This window comes from Lathyrus oleraceus, chromosome 7 (assembly GCF_024323335.1).
Source record: "Lathyrus oleraceus cultivar Zhongwan6 chromosome 7, CAAS_Psat_ZW6_1.0, whole genome shotgun sequence".
Taxonomy (NCBI): domain Eukaryota; kingdom Viridiplantae; phylum Streptophyta; class Magnoliopsida; order Fabales; family Fabaceae; genus Lathyrus; species Lathyrus oleraceus.
In genome coordinates this window covers 264,450,715-264,469,690 of record NC_066585.1, presented here as the reverse complement: position 1 = coordinate 264,469,690, position 18,976 = coordinate 264,450,715, and the positions used below count along the sequence as shown (strand labels likewise).

General features: G+C 34.0%; 2 protein-coding genes across 2 annotated transcripts; one reads left to right on the top strand and one right to left on the bottom strand.

The window, feature by feature from the left end:
* Positions 1 to 441: 441 nt before the first annotated feature.
* On the top strand, positions 442 to 3,355 carry LOC127108498 (basic leucine zipper 19). The gene is made up of 3 exons (XM_051045974.1): positions 442 to 602; positions 850 to 1,666; positions 2,913 to 3,355. Exons 2-3 carry the CDS (start codon positions 883 to 885, stop codon positions 2,939 to 2,941), a joined length of 813 nt encoding a protein of 270 aa, XP_050901931.1. The 5' UTR covers positions 442 to 602; positions 850 to 882; the 3' UTR covers positions 2,942 to 3,355.
* Positions 3,356 to 8,247: 4,892 nt separating this feature from the next.
* Positions 8,248 to 10,668, bottom strand: LOC127102107 (WD-40 repeat-containing protein MSI3). The gene is made up of 6 exons (XM_051039522.1): positions 10,289 to 10,668; positions 9,873 to 10,184; positions 9,634 to 9,777; positions 9,134 to 9,258; positions 8,864 to 8,959; positions 8,248 to 8,752 (listed from the first exon to the last, which is right to left on the bottom strand). The coding sequence occupies exons 1-6, from the start codon at positions 10,610 to 10,612 to the stop codon at positions 8,518 to 8,520; spliced, it is 1,236 nt and encodes a 411-aa protein (XP_050895479.1). The 5' UTR covers positions 10,613 to 10,668; the 3' UTR covers positions 8,248 to 8,517.
* Positions 10,669 to 18,976: the final 8,308 nt, after the last annotated feature.

Here is an 18,976-nt window from a genome sequence, read left to right as displayed (position 1 = left end):
ATAGCACCAACTCAAGCTTTCTAATACCAATTCTTCAACTCTTTTTAAATAAACATCCCATCTAAAAAATGTATTTTATTCCAATCCCCACACCAGATCGAAGAATTCGAACAAAATAGATTCTCTCCACTGTAGATCTGTCAATTGTATAGCTAAAAAATACACCAGCGCCATTGCTTTTTTTTTATTATCTTAAAAACACAAAGAAAAAGTTAAACAGTAAAGCTCTACGAATTTCAGAATTATTGGCCTTAATAAGATTCCTTCTGTTTTCAGTGTTTAGTGTTGATATAAAATTCCTAGAGTGACGAACTATTTTATTTTTGGAACAGTTGTTTTATCAACTTTAAACCCTTCCCAAATCATTTCCTTTTTATAATTTAATTTTTTATTTAATTAAACTTGCAAAATTTAAAAATTAGGTTTTTTTTATTGGTAACATAAGCTTAGTCTTTCGGCGTGTAACGTGACTCTGGTGCCACGAGGCTGGGACCCACAGAAATTATCAAATGATGATATACGTATAAATTGGAAAAAACGGTTAAGAGACATAGCATACAAAAACAAAAGTTGTGGAATCTCTCAATTATCGCTTGGACCTGGTACGTTCATTTTTTCCTCCTTTTCTCAGTGTTACTCTCTCTTCTTTTTAGGGTTTCCCTTTCATTTTCAATCAATTTCGTTTTCGATTTTCCATCAATTGAGTTCTACTTTTCAATTTTATCATTAGTAACAACGCATTTCAATATCATCGATTCTGCTTAACATTGCACTCGTTCTAATTCGAATTCGAATTCGAATTCATCGATTTGGAATTTTCATTTACATGATTATGTGTTTTTCGAACAGGTTTAGCGGTTAATTTTAGGGTTTGCTTTGAAAATGGAAGACGGTGAACTTGATTTCTCGAATCAGGATGTTTTTCCGAATCCAAACATGGCTGAATTTCCGAGTAGTGGTTCAATGGACAGTTTCTTTGATGAACTGTTGAAAGATACACACGCTTGTACTCATACGCACACGTGTAATCCACCTGGTCCTGATTCTTCGCACACTCATACTTGTTATCATGTTCATACCAAAATTGTGCCTGCATCTGAAGAAGATCAGGTTGGTACTGATGATACTGCTGAGTCTTCTGAGAAGAAGTCCAAGAAACGTCCGGTGGGGAATAAAGAAGCTGTTCGGAAGTATCGTGAGAAGAAAAAGGCTAGGGCTGCCTCGTTGGAAGACGAGGTTACGAAATTGAGGGCTTTGAATCAGCACTTAATGAGGAAGTTGCAGGGACAGGCTGCTTTAGAGGCTGAAGTGGCTAGATTGAAGTGTTTGTTGGTTGATATTAGGGGGAGGATTGAAGGGGAAATTGGATCCTTTCCGTATCAAAAACCAACTAATCCCAACCCCTCAATTCCGAACTTGCCTGGTTCTTATGTCATGAATCCTTGTAATGTGCAGTGTGACGATCGTGTCTATTGCCATGGTCCTGGAGCAGATGGGAGGTTTGCTGCAGAAGGGGTGTCACCAAATGAGGAAGCATTTGATGGTTGTGAATTTGAAAGTCTCCAGTGTCTCGGAGGCCAGAATTTGGGGCTCAAAGATCTTCATGGTTGTGGAGTTGGACCGACAATGTCTAATGTTAATTCTCAATCTTCCAATAAAAGAAAAGGTGATGCCTGATTATGCATACTCTCTAAAAGAAAGGGTTAAATATTTGAATTTTTTCAAACTTAGTTTATATTTACAATTTACTTCTTTTGATTGCTGCTCCATGTTGTGATTTCTCTAGCATATCTTGTCACTATTTGGGTTCCTGTGATAATTGTTTGTTTAGTTATTTAATTTTTGTTTTGTCAGCATGCAATATAAAAAGCACAGAGAATCTTAGGAGAAAGAAGATACAGGTTCAGAAATGAAGCATTGCTTTCAATGCACTTGTTTGTTTTTGCATTATGCTTGATTACTATAATTGATCCATGTAGTTGTCTCTTCTGAATGAAGAAGATAAGCTTTTGTTGTTGCATGTGTAATTGCTAAAAATACTATAATTGTCCTTATCTCTGGTGAAAATAGATCCTCTACACTATCTATTTCCATAGAATGCTCTCAAATTGGTCCCAGAGTGTATATATATTTCAAAAATTCCTTGACTCTATTGAAGTGTCAAGTTGGTCCTTGTATTTAACCACTTACTATCAATTAAGTTCTTATGTTGTAACTACTTACTATCAATTTGGTCCTTGTATTTAGCCACTTACTATCAATTTAGTCCATAACATTAATGCCCAATGGTTAATCTGATGAATACAATTTGGCAGAATCAGAGACTTTTGTGAAATATTTATACACTCAGGGACCTATTTGAGAGCGTCTTACAAAGTCAGGGACTAACTTGACGGTTTACTCGAGAAAATAAGTTTTGGAGCGAGAGAATGAGAATTTATGAGATGTAGTGAGTGTAGAGGATCCAAACCTGTATCTGGTGCTTAAGTCTGATTGCCAAGTTTTATACAAGATGATTGTACACTCTGATAATGCCCGATTTTTTAAAAGGATAGTAGTACTAGTAGTTATTACTCGTACTTAGTACTAGTATTACAGAGTTCTTGTTACTTTGTAAGAAACTAGATGCTCTATATATGAATAAGTTAACAAATGCTGCCAAATCCTCCGGTAGATTTGTGCATGAAATTTAAAAAGGGTTGAAATACTTAACAATTGTAGTGATCATTTTTCCCACTGTATCAAAAAGTTTGAGACTATTTTGTTTACGAAAAATTTATAATATAGTAGTTTTTTGTCCCCATTCCCAAAGCAATTATGATTGACTCTTGTGTTATGACTTTAGAGCATGGAAGTTGCATATTCTTGCTTCTCATCTTTTAACATTTATCTAAAATATTTTTATTTAACAGGGGGATCTCGTGCAGCAAAAGCTGGATGAAGAATACATAAGTTGGTGGATTTCGACCTTTTGTTGTTGCCATGGTAATATATCCTGCCAAGAACTTGTTTTCAGCTGCAGCATCAGTTATCTATCGAGTAACTGTTGAAGATCATTATCTCTTTTTGACCCTGCTGTGCGCTATCTTGGTTTTGATGGCTATTCTACCATGGAATATAAGTAGTTGATAAATGTTTATTATGTAAAAACAGTAATTGACCTGTAGTCAGCATATCTTTTTTGCTGAGACGCAGATTAATGCTTTCCTATGCAATAAGTTTCCCGATGTTTTGGTTGTGCGTGAACTAGTAAAACTGGCATGGTAAATGTTCTTATGCTAACTGAATTTCAAATGTGCTAAACATTTGAATAGTTTTTTGCTTTGTTTAATGAGATGATGATGTTAAGTGGCGATTCAAGTTTTCTATATTGGAAATTCTACATTTCTGTATTACAGAACTAGGGGAAGATGGAGTGTGTTTTCATCTCTCTCGGTACTTTGTGCTTGTGGACGGGTGAGGCACCAATGTCATTTTGTATAGCATAAATTCGTGAGTGAAAACAATAAAATTGTCCTATGTGGTTGCCGGCATTTTATTTCATTTATTTTTCACATATGCTTTTTTGAGAAGTATTATAGGTTTGCTTTTCTGTCTTTAGCATGTTGGTGGACAAAGATTGACTAGTTTATTTCCAAGATCTGTTGTTCTCTAATTGAAGATAGTCCATAAGGGCTTTTGTCTCCATCTAGTTAAAACAAACAAGTGACTTGTTTTATGTTTGAGAACACTGGTAATTGTTTCGGCTGACAATGGAACCTTGCCATCATTAAAGTGAGATGTGGAGATGGGATATAAAGCATTGTGTCATTGTATCTTGGGATTACTCTTATCGGTGCACTCCATCACGGTGGAAATTTATCTTCGGTTGCATATTTTATATACACATTTCTATTTTTTCTGAAAAAAAAAAAGTCCGGAAATCCATCAAGCATCCACTACTTGATTGTCACCTTCTCTCTTTTAATTTTAATTTTATGTTGATTGTTCATCAACAATATCACCATCAACCTCACTGACTTTTCTTGTATCAAAGTCATCGAATCAAAGATCCACTAAACCATACATTGATCAGCCCAAATTTTTCTAGCTCCTTTAAAATTTGAAATATATCTATGATCAATTCTTTAAATATGTTTGAAAGTCTAGGGAAGTATCTAGAGAGCAATAATATCTTTGTTGATTGTGATTTTAGATGTGTTCAGAGATACATCTCTAGATAAAATAAAGACATTTTCGAGTTTTCAAAATTGTGGGACACACATTAAAGATTAGGGATAGAAAGAGTAACCCCTTGTATCTTTCCGCTGTCCATTAACCGATTTATAAAGTCTGAACAATTTTTCCGCAACGTGTCCTCTGATTTTATAATATATATATATATATGGAGCTTTTGTCTACAAAAAATTTTTATAAAGCCTGAACAATTTTTCCGCAACTGTGTCCTCTGATTTTATAATATATATATATATGGAGCTTTTGTCTAAAAAAAAATTGCTTAGTGAATGTGTTGTATACAGCAAACTGTGACGTCAAGATGAAGAAAAGTTGGGACTTGGCATCAAAATTGGAATGCCTTTCACATTGTATAGTGAGAAGAATAGTCAAGCGCTCACACATACTGAGAAGAATGTGTTTCGCATTGTATTTTGCGTAACGTTGAACATTGGCTGAAGTGTTTGGAAGTTTGTGTCTTGCAATTTTAAATGTAATATTGCAAGTTAGTTGGGTGTATATCTCAAACATATGCCACACTACAGTATCAACCTGATGCATCAATAAATTAATGAAAAATAATTGTTAGATTGGACAAGAAGCTATATTAAAATTGAAATTGGTATGAACAGAAAAAAATACCAAAAAGATATTTGTAAAATAAACGTTGACAAGTAACTAAATCAAGGTTAATTTAGAAAGAATGCTCAATGTTGAATGGTAAAAATCCGTGTGCATTATGGAATGTCGGAGATTTTGAAATAAACGTGGTTAACCTATCAAGTTTTTTATTTTGGTTTTGGATATGTTTGCTTGATTGTTATTATTTAACAAAATTATTTAAAAGTGAATTTTTTTTTAATTTTTTTTTTAAAATTGAATATTTTTAAAAAAATTGTTGAAGATGAATAAAGATGATTAAGAAGATAAAGATATTTAAAAAATATTAGGTGTTAGATGGTGTACTATTAAAATTAATAGATCATCAAGATTTAAAGGTGTAAAATTTGTTAAAATGATCAAATAGTTGATATTAAAAAATTTAAGTCTATGGTGGATACTCAACAATATTATATCACATAATATATTTAAAGTTAAAAAAATTAACAGAAATGACTAAATTGACTATGTTAGAATTGTGTCACAAATATAATATCTACTGTGTTTTATGTTTTAAGGTCATTATTTAATTTGTCTTGCCTAATTAATATTAATTATATGACTAAGGGCATATATGTCATGAAAGGTTAATGTGTAGATACCATAAGTCAATATCCTAATTTGATGAGTGGCTAAATTAAAAATATTCAAAACTAAGTAGTATCCCTAAAGTAGTTATCTGGCTTTCTCTCTTCATCCATGTCAAAAAAGAATCAAGAAGCTCTAAAGCACGGTACAAATCGTAATATCACTACAAACCTTCAATGATTCCAATGACAAACTCAGGTATGCTTCCGCTTTAATCTCATTTTGAATTTGGGTGTGGGTTCATAGGATATAAGCTCATAGGGATTAGTTTAAGATTGTGTTATTGATTTCTATATGGTTGGAAATCATACCGTAAAGAACAAATCACACTAACAAGTGGTATCAGAGTCATTCATGCTTGCTTCAATTTGATTTTTTTTGGAGAATTTTTAAAATTAGGGTTCTTAAAATTATGATCGCTTTTGATTTTCCCATTTGTGTAAGGATTCATCTTTATATGTTGTAAATCATATTTTTGAACTTATTTGATGATGTGCTTCATCAATCTTTTTGTGTTGGATGCTAAATCAAACTCATTAAATTCTGGATTTTTTGGATCTATAGTTGTTTCTACGAAATTTGTAGTTTGGGAGCGATGACGATTGTCACCTTTGGTATCAGGTTAATCGTCGCGCTTCGAAGCCCTAATGACGAGCATGGCCTTGTTGACAACCGTCGATGCTGGATGACGGGTACAACCCGTCCAGATGGAGACTGTCATTGATGGGTGACAGACAGTCTCAGCCGGTCATTATCGATTAATGACTGTCACGACATGTGACGACCAAACCGTCACCTCAGTGATTCAATGTCATTTTTTCTGGGCTTTTGACTTTTGTAAAATTCAGAAATGTATTGTTTTATTGTGTTTCACATAAAAAAAGCAGACACATATTAGAACATAGACATGTCGTGCTAGTTTGCATGGTTGTGCCCCTTAGTTGTTTCATCCATTAACTTTGGTACAATTTTGTTTAAATTTTGACTACGATTTGTATTTTATACAATAGTTTAACATTTTAAAAGAGTCAATTAAAATGAAATGTCACCAAAGTGACCTCTTTTCTGAAAATTAATTATAAAAAATGTTAAATGTTTTTTCTATTTTGTATGTGTCTGTTTATCCATGCGACCCAAATGATAATTGATGTTTGGCAGGATTTAAAACACACTTGTGATGGTAAACATGTGATGAATATAGGGTTTCACATGTGAATAATAAATCAATCCAAATACGGATTTATTATTTGACATGTTTTATTATCAATGTTTGACCATTATAACAGGAGTGTCATTAGCGGTTAATATTAGTGTCTAAAGACTCGATATTGATGATGCATTAGGTATCTTGAGATGAGTTATGTCATTATTTAAACATATTGATGATTCAGTTTTTTTTCTTTTTATGTAAATATATTTATAGTGTTTATTTTGTTCTATTTCCAGCTCTAATTACTTCGATATCTGGTATTCTGAATTCGATTCTGGTCCTTAATGGGGAAATTTTAAGGACTGGATGGAGAACGTGGAAAGTATTCTTGGCGGCATGGATCTTGACCTTACATTAATGATGGAGCAACCACCTTCTCCTACAGAATCTAGCAACTTTAAACAGACGAAAGATTATGAGAAGAGGGATTGCTCCGGTCACACGAGTCTCATGATCATTAAAAGAAACATTCCTAAGGTCTTTAGGGGTACTATCTCGAAAGAGATAACAAATGTCAAATATTTCCTTGCTGAAATTGAAAAGCGCTTTGCAAAAAAGGATAAGGCGGAAACAAGTACTCTTCTTCATAACATAATTTCATGAAGTATTAAGGCAAAGGAAATATAAGAGAATATATTATGGGTATTGTCAAACATTGTTTCAAAACATAAGGTAATAGAGGTTGAGCTTTCGGAAGACTTACTCATTCATTTAGTATTACTTTCTCTTCCTTCAAAGTTCAGTCAATTTAAGATGTCTTATAATTTTCAAAAGGAGAAATGGTGGAACTATCTCTTGATGTATTAAGAAGCAGCATGTTCATTTCGTGTCTTGTACTCGTGTGAAGTTGAATACAAAGTCATTAAAGTTCATGATTGACAATAGATTCATTCTGTGTCTTATACTCGTGTGAAGTTGAATACAAAGTCATTAAAATTCATAATTGACAATAGATCAGCCAAAAACTCAATCTCATTTCAAATGAGCAAGCATATAAAGATTAATTCCATTTCATTATGCAATAGTCATGAAGGAAATGCTTGAGGATACCTATTATCCAATTGAAGTGCACCACAACTAGCAACTGATTTTACAAAGGCATTAAAATGAAAGATCAACAAATTCATCTTTTTAAGGGATCAATTAGGAATGATATAGGTTTAGAGTTATGGATTAATGAGGATGAGTTAGTTAGTTAATACATAGCATTAGTTAGTTCCTAGTTAGATGTATAATTAACTAGTTAGTTTAACAAACAAGTCGGCTATAAAACCATTGCAACATCTTTTGATAACCGTTAATCATGTCAGTTATAGCATCATCCATCTTCATCCTATCATTCCATTACTAAATCCTTTGTGTCCGTTAGAATGTTTGAGAGGAAAGTAAGCCAAAGTACCGTGTTGAATGTATGCAAAGTTAGAAAATTATGAATTTTGTCAGCTGCAGGAAGCTGTAATTTGCATGCTAGTTGGTTTCCCCTTTATTGTATCAGGAATTGTGTAGAGTTTGGAAAATGCAGGCTGATACAGTGAATGCAAATTTAAAAACTTTTACAATAATAGGGAATGGACTAAAATAAAGCAGACTCAACTTTTAGCTCTTCCTCAAAGCTACAGTACTCTGTCAATAAGGCGGCAACATACTTGTCATAATACATTCTGATTGTGAAAGCTTGTTACGATGATACTATGATGCCCACCATTGTTTCAACAAACACAATACATTAAATATAACAACAAAAAAACTGGTAATAGTCAAATGGTCACAAAACATACAACAAAACAACAAAGCAGCGGCTGTAAAAGCATTGTTGCCTCTCATTGTTCTTCTCCTTCTTCTACTTAGTGCTGGTCACTACCCATCCAACTGTTATCGTCATCGACATCGCCATCATTGTAAATGCTTTCAGCCATTTGCCAGACATGGAAAGAATTATCCTCAGCTACACTTGAGATTACCCATGGCTGGTGTTGGTTCCATGAAAAATCTGATATTTTTCCTTTATGACCCCCATGAGAGAAGAGTAGTTCAGGAGGACCACCCTCTTCGTCTCCCTCAATCATCTCATCGCCAATTCTGAGTCATTATAAAAGTAAAATGTGGAAAATGTTAAAAGGCAGAGTTATATTCTGTTCATAATTGTGTGAAAAAGAAAAGAACAAAGAATTATGGGAAATGACTTCCTACCTGTTAAGATCCCAAACCATCAGCCTTCTGTCAGAACTAGAAGATGCCAAAATTCCATCGTGGTTAGGATCCCACTCTACCTGGAACACTTCATCTCTACACATGAAAAGTAAACGAAATCAGTAAGTAGAAGAAGGTGCTGAAATTTCCACAACTGAAGAAATTGGATCTAAAAGGTTAACAAATATAATTATTTGATCCATCAACACAAGATAACAATATAAACAAAAAAAACACACAATATGAATCCATGATAGATGTAGGACATACGTGTGGCTACTTAGAAAATGCAATGGCGCCTCAAGCTTCCTTATATCAAAGAGACCAACAGTGGTGTCTGAAGATGCTGTAGCCAAAATCCATTCGTTATACGGATTGAAAGAAACAAAGTTCACCTGTTCAAAACAAAAAAGAGGAGACAACATAACACTGTGAGTGACAACTACTATTCCAGCAAAAATACCAACAGACATTCAGGAGCATGTTTCAGCAAAAAAAAAAAAAGAGAAAACAGTGAAAACTACTAAAATTGAAAACATAATAAAACACCATGTTTAAGACCACCATGGTCAAAATTAATTGCAGCCTTTGGCAAAACCATATCATATATAAAACCCAAAATGGGCTGATTCTAAGAATCTCATGTGGTAACAATAAGCATCTTTCCTCATAAATAAATGAAATTCTATCTTATAGACAGCATGATATTCTACCATATTACATGCTTGATGACCAATAGCCTAGCCTACATTATGAAGTAACATAATTACCTCCCTTTCATGGGGTTTGAGTGATTGTTGTGCTTTGTTTGTCCTCAAATCCCAAATTATCAACTTGCAGTCATCTCCACCTGACCCAAATAAATTCTCATCCTTTGTGTGCCAAGACACATCTTCAACAATACTTTCATGGCCCTAACACACACAAAATCAAAAGTTCAATGATTCCATCATCAAAACAACAATTAATCTCACAACAAAACCAATGTAACACACCAAACATGCATTACCTCGTAAACCTGAAAAGCATCAAGCACATTGTTCTGAGATTCAGAAAATACATCCCACAAGCAAATCTTATGGTCATTAGAGCCACTCAAAAGGTACCCTTTCTTAAAAGGACTCCAAGACAAACCATAACCTTCTTCGTCATGACCCTTCAACCTGAAATCAGGATCATTATTATCTCCTCGTTTCTTGGCAAAATCAAACACATAAACCTCGGAATTACAAGTCTTTGCAGCAACAATGCTAGGGTTTTGCGGCATAGAACGCGCCCGATTCACCTCACCATTAACCAGAACCCTTTGAGTAATCTCTACCTGCAAAATAAACAAGAATTAGCATTTAGGAATTTCATCGAACAGTTGGTACCCATAAAATAAAATCAAGCAAATGAAAAACAAGTATGAAAAAAAATGAAAACCTTCGGAAGAAAGGGGTTTTCAGGGTCATCGGAAAAGATGGGTTGAGATGGGTTTACGGGGAGTGTTGATTCTGCGACCATGAGGTAGTTGGATTCTTCGTTAGAAGTGTGAGTGGCTATGAGGAGTTTGTGGGTGTTAAAGGAAGGGTGAGAGTGGGGTTGAGGAGAAGTGGGAATCCACTGAACAGTGAGGGAAGGCCATGAGAGAGGATGGGAAATGAACAAATCGTATAAAAGAGGAGTGTTCCTCTTCCAAACGGAGAACTCTTCTTCAAGCTCAGTTTCAAGCTCAGTTTCAGTCTCAGTTTCGTGTTCTTCCGCCATTTTTTGTTTGCTCAAAACTTAGATGCCCTCGCTCGCGCCAACGCCTCTCTCAAAATGAAACACCGGTTTTTATAGTGACACGATTCTGCTGGATTGGGCCTTATGGACTACAATTCTCCAAAGCCCGTTATCATTATCTTTTCGGACAGGGGTTGCTTAAAGCACCCTTAGTATTGCTTCCTAACCCTAGTGAAAAAACAAAATTACCCCAAAAATTTGGAAGAGTGTCTTTGAATGCACCTCAAATATATCAAATTTATAGTAAATGAGTCTCACCCTCATTTTTGTAAAAAAAAACACTTTCAAAATAAATTCAGAAGTAGACTTTTGAAAATCTTTTTGACGAGACAAAACAATTGAACATCTTGGTGAAATACGGTCATACAAATGCATGTATGGTTTCAAATATTATCTTTGATGTGGCAATGCTAGACCATATTTCAGATTATAACACATATCCAAAACTATGAGCCAAAATAACTAGAGAGATTGTGGAAGAATGAAAAAGCAAGTCCTTTAAAAATTCGAAGGAATACTGAAATGATGGTTTGGTTTTCTTCATGGGAGTTGGTTTTAAAGATAACCTCGGGTGGGTGATGTCTTGGAAAGGAGATCAAATGGTGAGTTGGCAAGCAAATGACAAAATAAAGAGTTTCATTGTTATGTTTCTCTATTTGGTATTTCAACAAGGCATTGAAAAAACAAGTTGAAGAAATAAAACCAATATATAAAGTGATAGAGGGCGGCTTTAAATAATTCCAGAAGTATACTTCCAAATTTATTTCATAAGAATATTCTTGGACTATTCTTTTTTATAAAACGAGTGTGTGACTCATTTACGTATGGATTTAGTGTAAATGGGTATAGAGTGAATCCGAAAATGCATCTTCAGGCTAAATGTTTGGAGGGGAATGGGGTGACTCTCACTTAGGACGTGTTTTAGTGTGAAAATGGTGCATCCAAAAATGCATTTCCAGATTCTGAAGGGCATTGTCGAAATTCATCAGGGTATTTTTCCACCACTTATGGTAGAATAAGTAATTCTCTTTTGAGTATTACTACTAACATCCTTAAGTTTGCAAATCATACATCCATGAAAATTTTACCCTATACCCCACCATTTATCCCCATACCCCTACATTATATCACTTTTGACCAAAATGTATAAATAGTTTATTTTTCCCTTTTTTTTCTTTTCCCTCATTCTCTTTTTAATTTTTCCGAGCCAATGAAAAAAATTGTGTATCATAACACTTTGATCCAAGTTATCCAGTCCACATACATCAAACTAAAAGTCATTCAAGTTCTCCGATCAAAAATCCACCTGAATTCTTAAAGTAAAGTCATCTGGTATACATATTTTAACACTAGAAGACTTACTTGTAAGTTCTCCGGTAATGTGTTTTAAAAGTACTCTTCGAAGAACTTTGAAAGAAGTTATCTGATGAAGTAAATAATACTACATGATCTTTTATTGCATAGTTATCTAAGGAGGTTCAATTTTTAGCCATCTGGTGCATTTGATAAAAAAAAATCGGTTGGGATCTTTTATATTTCAAAGTTGTAACCATGTTTTTGGATTGCACCGTGTTTAATGTTATGTCAAAAACAATATCATTCTTTTCGAAATTAAGGTGACATGCAATGGGATGACCGACTAACCTGTAGCATAAATCATGATTATGTATACCACAAACCATATTAAAAGTCCATGTATTCACAATACGGAAAAAAGATATCTACGACACATGAGTTGTGACGGTTCCAAAAAAACTATCTTTTTTCCATGATTGTGATGGTTGTCGCGGTTGTTAGAGATAATTGTTTACGGTTTTCTTGTAAGGGAGATTAACATAGATTTAAGAAATAGGATTTTTTAATGCATCCTTTATGTTTCTCAGCCATCATACAAAATTATTTAAATGCCCCTAGTTTTCGGAGATGCATCTCCGGACGCACCAAATTCTGAATGAATATTGAAACATTCCGGAGATGCATCTCCGTAACAATTTAATACATTCAATACATCCCACTCAGAAGCCATTATACACTTAAATTGGATTGGAAATACATCTCCGTGAATATTACGGAGATACATATTTGTAACATCTCAAAACTTAGTCTTTCATGTTATATTTTGTTTATATGTATTCAAATGAAAATTTAAACTATACCTTACGATCGAAAACCAAAAATCTACATGCATAAATAAAATACTAATAAATGTCAAAATGTCATACAATCTATACCAATAAAGTAGTAAGACCGACAAAATAAAATACAGACCATAATATTACTATTATATACTAAGACACTATTGTGTATGTCTGACTACCTCTCTTCTACCTTCTTTGTCAGCTCTGCCTCCTCGGTCATCAATCCCTCTCCACCGTTCTCCAGAACTGTCTCTGGCATTAATGCCTCGTGTGTCTCCGTCATGATGACATCTAGGACCTGTCTCACATCAGACTCATCATGGAAGATAGCTCTGTCAATGTCTGCATGCACAATCTCCACTATACGATGACAGCTAGGAAAGACTATTCTCCCACCGCAGGATATGTGCTAAGCAACCCTCTCGTGCCTCAGTCTATCTTTTTTATCATCTATTATACTTGTAAGTTAAAGCAAGACAGGCCATTAGTGCAGGCAAACAACACAAATAAGAAAAACAAAAAATATAAAGACTGAGAAAATTCTGAAGACGCATCTTCGGTTACTGGATAACTAAAACGACGAAAAATTCTGAAGATGCATCTCTAAAATTTCCTGCAACTCAGATGTTGCGCCAATAGTGTCAACATACTCCATGCAATGTCAACAAAACTTGTTTTGATCATCATTTTCAGCCAACAAACATCTAATACAATATGTTTAAATTATCTTAAATGTTATTTCTACTCATTTCTAACTATAATCATTGATGTCTACTCATTTACACTAAAACTCAAAAATTTATCGAAAATTTAAAAAAATTATAAGAAATTGATGTTTCAGATGTTAGAGATGATAATCGAGGTTCCTTTAAGCCTTAATGCTTGAGTTTTGAGCTGGTGCAAAGAAAACTTTGAGAGAGTTTGAAGAATGATTTTGAGGAAATGATAAATGAGGAAGGAGAAGAATTTGGCATGATTTAACCTCCAAAATATTTCGGAGATGCATCTCTGAAATTTTTTAACGTTAACTGACCTTTGGGTGTGTTCGGAGATGCATCTCCGAAATCTGGGGACATTTATGTATGTTTTAGTGGTGCATAAGAAGCATATGGAGTGCATTAAGAAATCCTCTAAAGAAAACTTCCTCATTCACACCCAAAACATTAGATCCATTTAAGCCAGCCGTTGTTGCCTTAACTTTCACTTTTGTGAAACCCGCCTTCTCATTTTCAAAGTATGCACGCTAAGTTCATTTTCTCTTAAAGTTTCAATATTTTTTCTTAAAATTCAAAAATCCATTATCTATCTCTTCAAACAAGTTTAAGTATTATAAAATGGAGTCTCCATTTCAATTTCAACAGTCGAGATTTTTCAATTTCTTCATATTTGAATTTCAATGGGGTTTGATTTTAAAAGGTTTTTTAATTTCTTCATTTTTTACTTTTAATGAGGTTTAATTTCAGCGAGATTCCTTCAATTTCTTCATTTTCTGAGTTCAATTTCAACAAGGTTCTTCAATTTCTTCCTTTCAAATTCCAACAAGGTTCAATTTTAATAAGTTCCATTTAATTTCTTCATTCCTCTTTTGACCTAATACTTATTTGTTTATCCTATGATGTTATGACGTCTTCGCCTATTTTGTTTTCGAGATTGAAAAGTTTTACTACATTGGCGAACAGTCCCCCACACACTATCGCGTCATAAACTCTCCTTGAAACTCATGCACTAATTTATCTGTGATGTTGTCTAAAGCTTAAGTGTGTATATTACATGTTATACCACATTAGATATATTTTTTTTCCTTTTGTTCAAAAAAGTTAATAGGATTGTCTAAGGATTTCATCCTTAAATTTCTTCGAAGTAAAAATTGTTGGGGGAGTTTTTCACTATGGAGCATTGAACATTGTAAGACTTTTTCTTTATTGAGCAACACCTTTGTGAGAGACACATCACATATTCACCAAAAAACTTAAGATGATATATGGGTGGATTCTCTCACTTGTAAATGCCGAAGTCTCCATATTTCCAACTAATGTAGAACTATTACCCACACTACTCACACTTGATACATTCTCAATATTCCCCCTCAAGTGTGAATCCATGATGCTCCCCCTCAAGTGAAAGCTCTTCTTACTTCCACAAACTCTTGTACCGTACAAAACGTTTCTTATTCACCATACTAGTGTCGTTGACACTCTTCAACGGGACGTTTCTTATTCACCACATTAACGTCGTTGACTTTCGATACAAGTAAACCAATCCATTTCTCGAATCAAATGCTCTGATACCATTTGTTGGGGGAGTTTTTCACTAGGAAGCATTGAACAATGTAAGACTTCTTCTTTTTGAGAAAGACCTTTGTGAGAGATACACCACATATTCCCCCAAAACCTTAAGGTGATAGGTGAGTGGGTTCTCTCACTTATAAATGTTCAAGTCTCCATATTTCCAACTAATGTGAGACTATTACCCACACTACTCACACTTGATACATTTTCAATAAAAGTGTGAAAGGGTGTCTTAGAGAGCTTTCATAGTGCATAAGGCTAAATCCTCGAATGTCGATTGAGCTTCTGGACTTTTATAAAAAAATGTATTTGATACTAACCAACTATTTTCATATCTATGTAGTTTTTTTATTATTTTGAGTTGAAGAAGCATTATGACACTCATACCTTTCATCACTTCACGTCATTAATGATTTTTCTAAAAATATTCATCTGACTTTTCTATTTTTTTTATTGGTTTGACTTTGAACAGGGTGCCCATCTTGATTTGAGTGAGAGAGGATGTTTGGTGGCAGACGTGATGGATAATGCAGAGGTCCCAAAGGACCTGGTGGTGAGTTTGGAGGAGACAAGGGTGGAGCTCATGCTAACTATAGGCATTCATTCAGGGTTCATCATAGATGCATTTGAATGAATTTTGAATATTATGTTTCTTCTTACTTATTCAACTCTTTTATCTACAAAAATGATTATTTTGATTCCATTTTTGTAGTGTAATATCTACTTTTGTCTTATTTTTAGGTTTTGTAGAATCATTGTTCAATACAAATTTTTGCCCATTTCCTTCAAATTACGGAGTATTGTTTCGTGTGTTTTTAGTGGAACGTTGTTTAAATGTGAATTTCCAGGTTTCCTTGTAACTAAAATTCTATTCATTGTTTCAAATTATGGAATATTGTTTAAATGTGATGTTTCTACTTCATGTTGTCCGTATCAATTTTTTTGACAAAGCAATCAGAAGTTCAACAGAAAATTGATAGGCTTTGGAAGTTTAGTGAAATAGATGATAAATGGATTAAAGTGAAATTACCAAGTGATTTGGTTCCTTGTGATAATAGTAAAGTGAATGAAAATAAAGAAATGTTGGAGAAAGAAGATAAATTGGATGAGAAAAAGATGAGTTTGAAAGTCATTCTACCTTTGAGAAAGAGCATTCTTTGACAAAAATGTCTGATATTGTTTTGTGGATCAATGGTGAAAGATTCATCTATGACTTATGTTTTGAAACAGACTTGAATGGTTGATTACTCCTCCTGATTTACTTATATCACAAGGATATGCAATTGTAGTTTTTATTTATATTGGCATTTCAACATCTATTAAAATGTTACATAACACATTGATTTTGTAACATTTAGGAAAAACTTAACTCTTTGTTGGACTTAGTATTTACTATATATGATCTAAACTTAAGAATTATGTTTATTTCTACAGTGGCACAGCTTGTTGCATGTTATTTATGTATATAGTGTAGTCGAAGGTCCTAACAACTCACCTTTAGTAATCCTTGCTACAATGCCTTGTCAAAATGCATAAGAGAGGCAAAGATGGGAAAGTCTTTATGGTTCATAGCTTACTCATTGATGTATCAGTCTTCAAAGCAGTTTTTACGATAAATCACTTTAAAGATAGCAATCAAAGCTCTTTCAATAATATTCTAACTTCTTATGAAGAAAGAACTAATGATTTAACTATTAAGGTGACAAGAGATGTATCTGATGCACACATTAAGTTGGACTACAAAAATGATGGGATTTAGGTTCTTGGATTATCAGATGAAGAACTTGCTCAGAAAAACTTGCTTAAAGGTGTAACTATTGACGGAAGTGCAGATGTTCGTGTAAGTGTGACGTTTGAACCTTTATAATGTACTCAGGTGTTTTTTTTCTTTTCAAGTTTTGTTTATCTTTTGTTCTTCTATGACACTTCTTTTCCAGGTGCAAGGATAATACTACATTGTGGCTACATAACTGTGGTACGGGTTTCAGTTGAGACAAATTGGGCGGGGAGTCCTGATTTCTTGGAAATTATTATCGAAGACCAGTGTGAAGGGGCGCAAATAAATTAAATGTTAATAGGTAGTTTATAGTGCATAAGTGCAATAATAAAAAGGCAAAATAGATCTTGATATTCATTTTTTTTTATGGTTAATGCATGTCTTTTTGATTTACCTTACTTCTTGGCTACATGCAATAATATATTTAATTACTTGATAGTAACATATAAATTAACTTGCAACAAACATCAATTAGAGTATATCAAATACTATCATTTTAAATGAATTTTTTTGCTATTACATTTTCTCTCTCTTTTCAATTGTGCTTTAAGCACGTTAGAACTAAATTTGAACAAAGTAACATATAAATTGACTTGCTACAAACATCAATTAGAGTATATCAAATACTATCATTTTAAATTATTATTTTTGCTATTACATTTTTTTTCTCTCTTCAATTGGGCTTTAAGCACGTTGGAACTAAATTTGAACCTGAATTTTCGCTAAAACTATATCTTGTTGGTGCAATCGGTGGTTTTATTTTCTATTTGGTGCATCACGACTACAGGGCTCAAACATCAAAGGTCTAGTGAGATTAAAATGGATAATGCATGTCCACCAATTCTATAACTCTTTTTTTATTAAGTTGTTGAAAAAATGATTAAAAACTGCTTATATGTAATTATAGTTGCTAAATTTTTAATATTTGTGAGTGTTCTTTAAAAGAGTTATAACAAATTGCTTATAATAAATTATAGTAGCATACTTGTCAAAATGTACAGGTGCGCATGTTCTCCCTTCAAGGGTAAGGAGACTAAAAGGTCTTAGTAGGTTTATAACAAGATATGATGGTTATGGCTTGTCCACAATGACGAGAAACCTTGTACGATGGTGTTTTGGGGGTATTTAGGAGTCCTACTCACATGAAGTTAGAGGCAGGGGATGGCAAAACGGGAAGCCCGCCAAGTGAAGTGGAGCTTAAAAATCTAGCATGCCCCGCCAAGGTCGCCGGTTGGCGGGGGGCGGACTTGTCCGTCTATTATTTTTTTAATAGATTAATAGGCTTAATTTTACATTTCAATTATATTTTTTACTTATTTTTAGAACATTTTTTATAAAGCATCTTTTTAACAAATTTTACTTAAAAATAATATTGCATATATTCACAAATAAATGTATAAAATAGAATCATCAATAAGTATTCCAAAATTATAGTTCAAGTATTAACCTTCAACCAACCAAAATAAATATTTTGAATGCTTGATAACTATTTTGGAGGACCGACATGCCAACACGCCCATTTTATTGGTAGACTTAAAGCGGGGCAAGCGTAGCGGGTAGCCGGACACAAAATCTCAATCCAACCCGTCAGTTTTTTACGGGTGCGCAGGTCGGCTTGACGGGCGACGACCCGTTTTTCAACCCCTAATTAGAGGCTATATTGATGACCTATGAAGCTTGAGAGCAATCACATGGTTATGATCAGTCACTGTGTTGTGACTTTATTAAGCGTTATGCTCTTTTGCGATGTAAATAATGACCTGTCTTTTCTCCTGCATTAGAGATGTATTTATTGAGACTCGTTGGACCTAGGGTTTGGGTCCTCCTCGGTGGCGTCATATGCACCCCTCTTATCAAAGGAGGTTATTTACCACCTACCTTTCAGGAGTTAGGGGAGAATCCCTATTTCTTGACTCACACGTCATGGATACCTCTGGGTGGGTTTCTTAGTCATCGCCTGTGTGATACGATTCTTAGGCAAGGGTGCCATAGTTTAAGACTTCCATTAATATAGCACTTTATAATACCTCAAGCACGAGGGATTTTCTAAGGACGAAATGTTTTTAAACTCAAATTCAAAATGTGCCCATCACCATATCAGGGAGCCCCTTAGTCGAAAGTGAACATACTGAAGGTGTGAAAA

Bases quoted from the DNA above. Each gene is read 5' to 3' on its own strand.
- LOC127108498 (XM_051045974.1), top strand. From the start codon at position 883: ATGGAAGACGGTGAACTTGATTTCTCGAATCAGGATGTTTTTCCGAAT. The intron at 1,667-2,912 runs GTGATGCCTGAT...TTTATTTAACAG, and splicing joins ATCTTCCAATAAAAGAAAAG to GGGGATCTCGTGCAGCAAAA.
- LOC127102107 (XM_051039522.1), bottom strand. From the start codon at position 10,612: ATGGCGGAAGAACACGAAACTGAGACTGAAACTGAGCTTGAAACTGAG. The intron at 8,960-9,133 runs GTATGTCCTACA...TTTCATGTGTAG, and splicing joins CATTTTCTAAGTAGCCACAC to AGATGAAGTGTTCCAGGTAG. The intron at 8,753-8,863 runs GTAGGAAGTCAT...ATAATGACTCAG, and splicing joins ATGGTTTGGGATCTTAACAG to AATTGGCGATGAGATGATTG.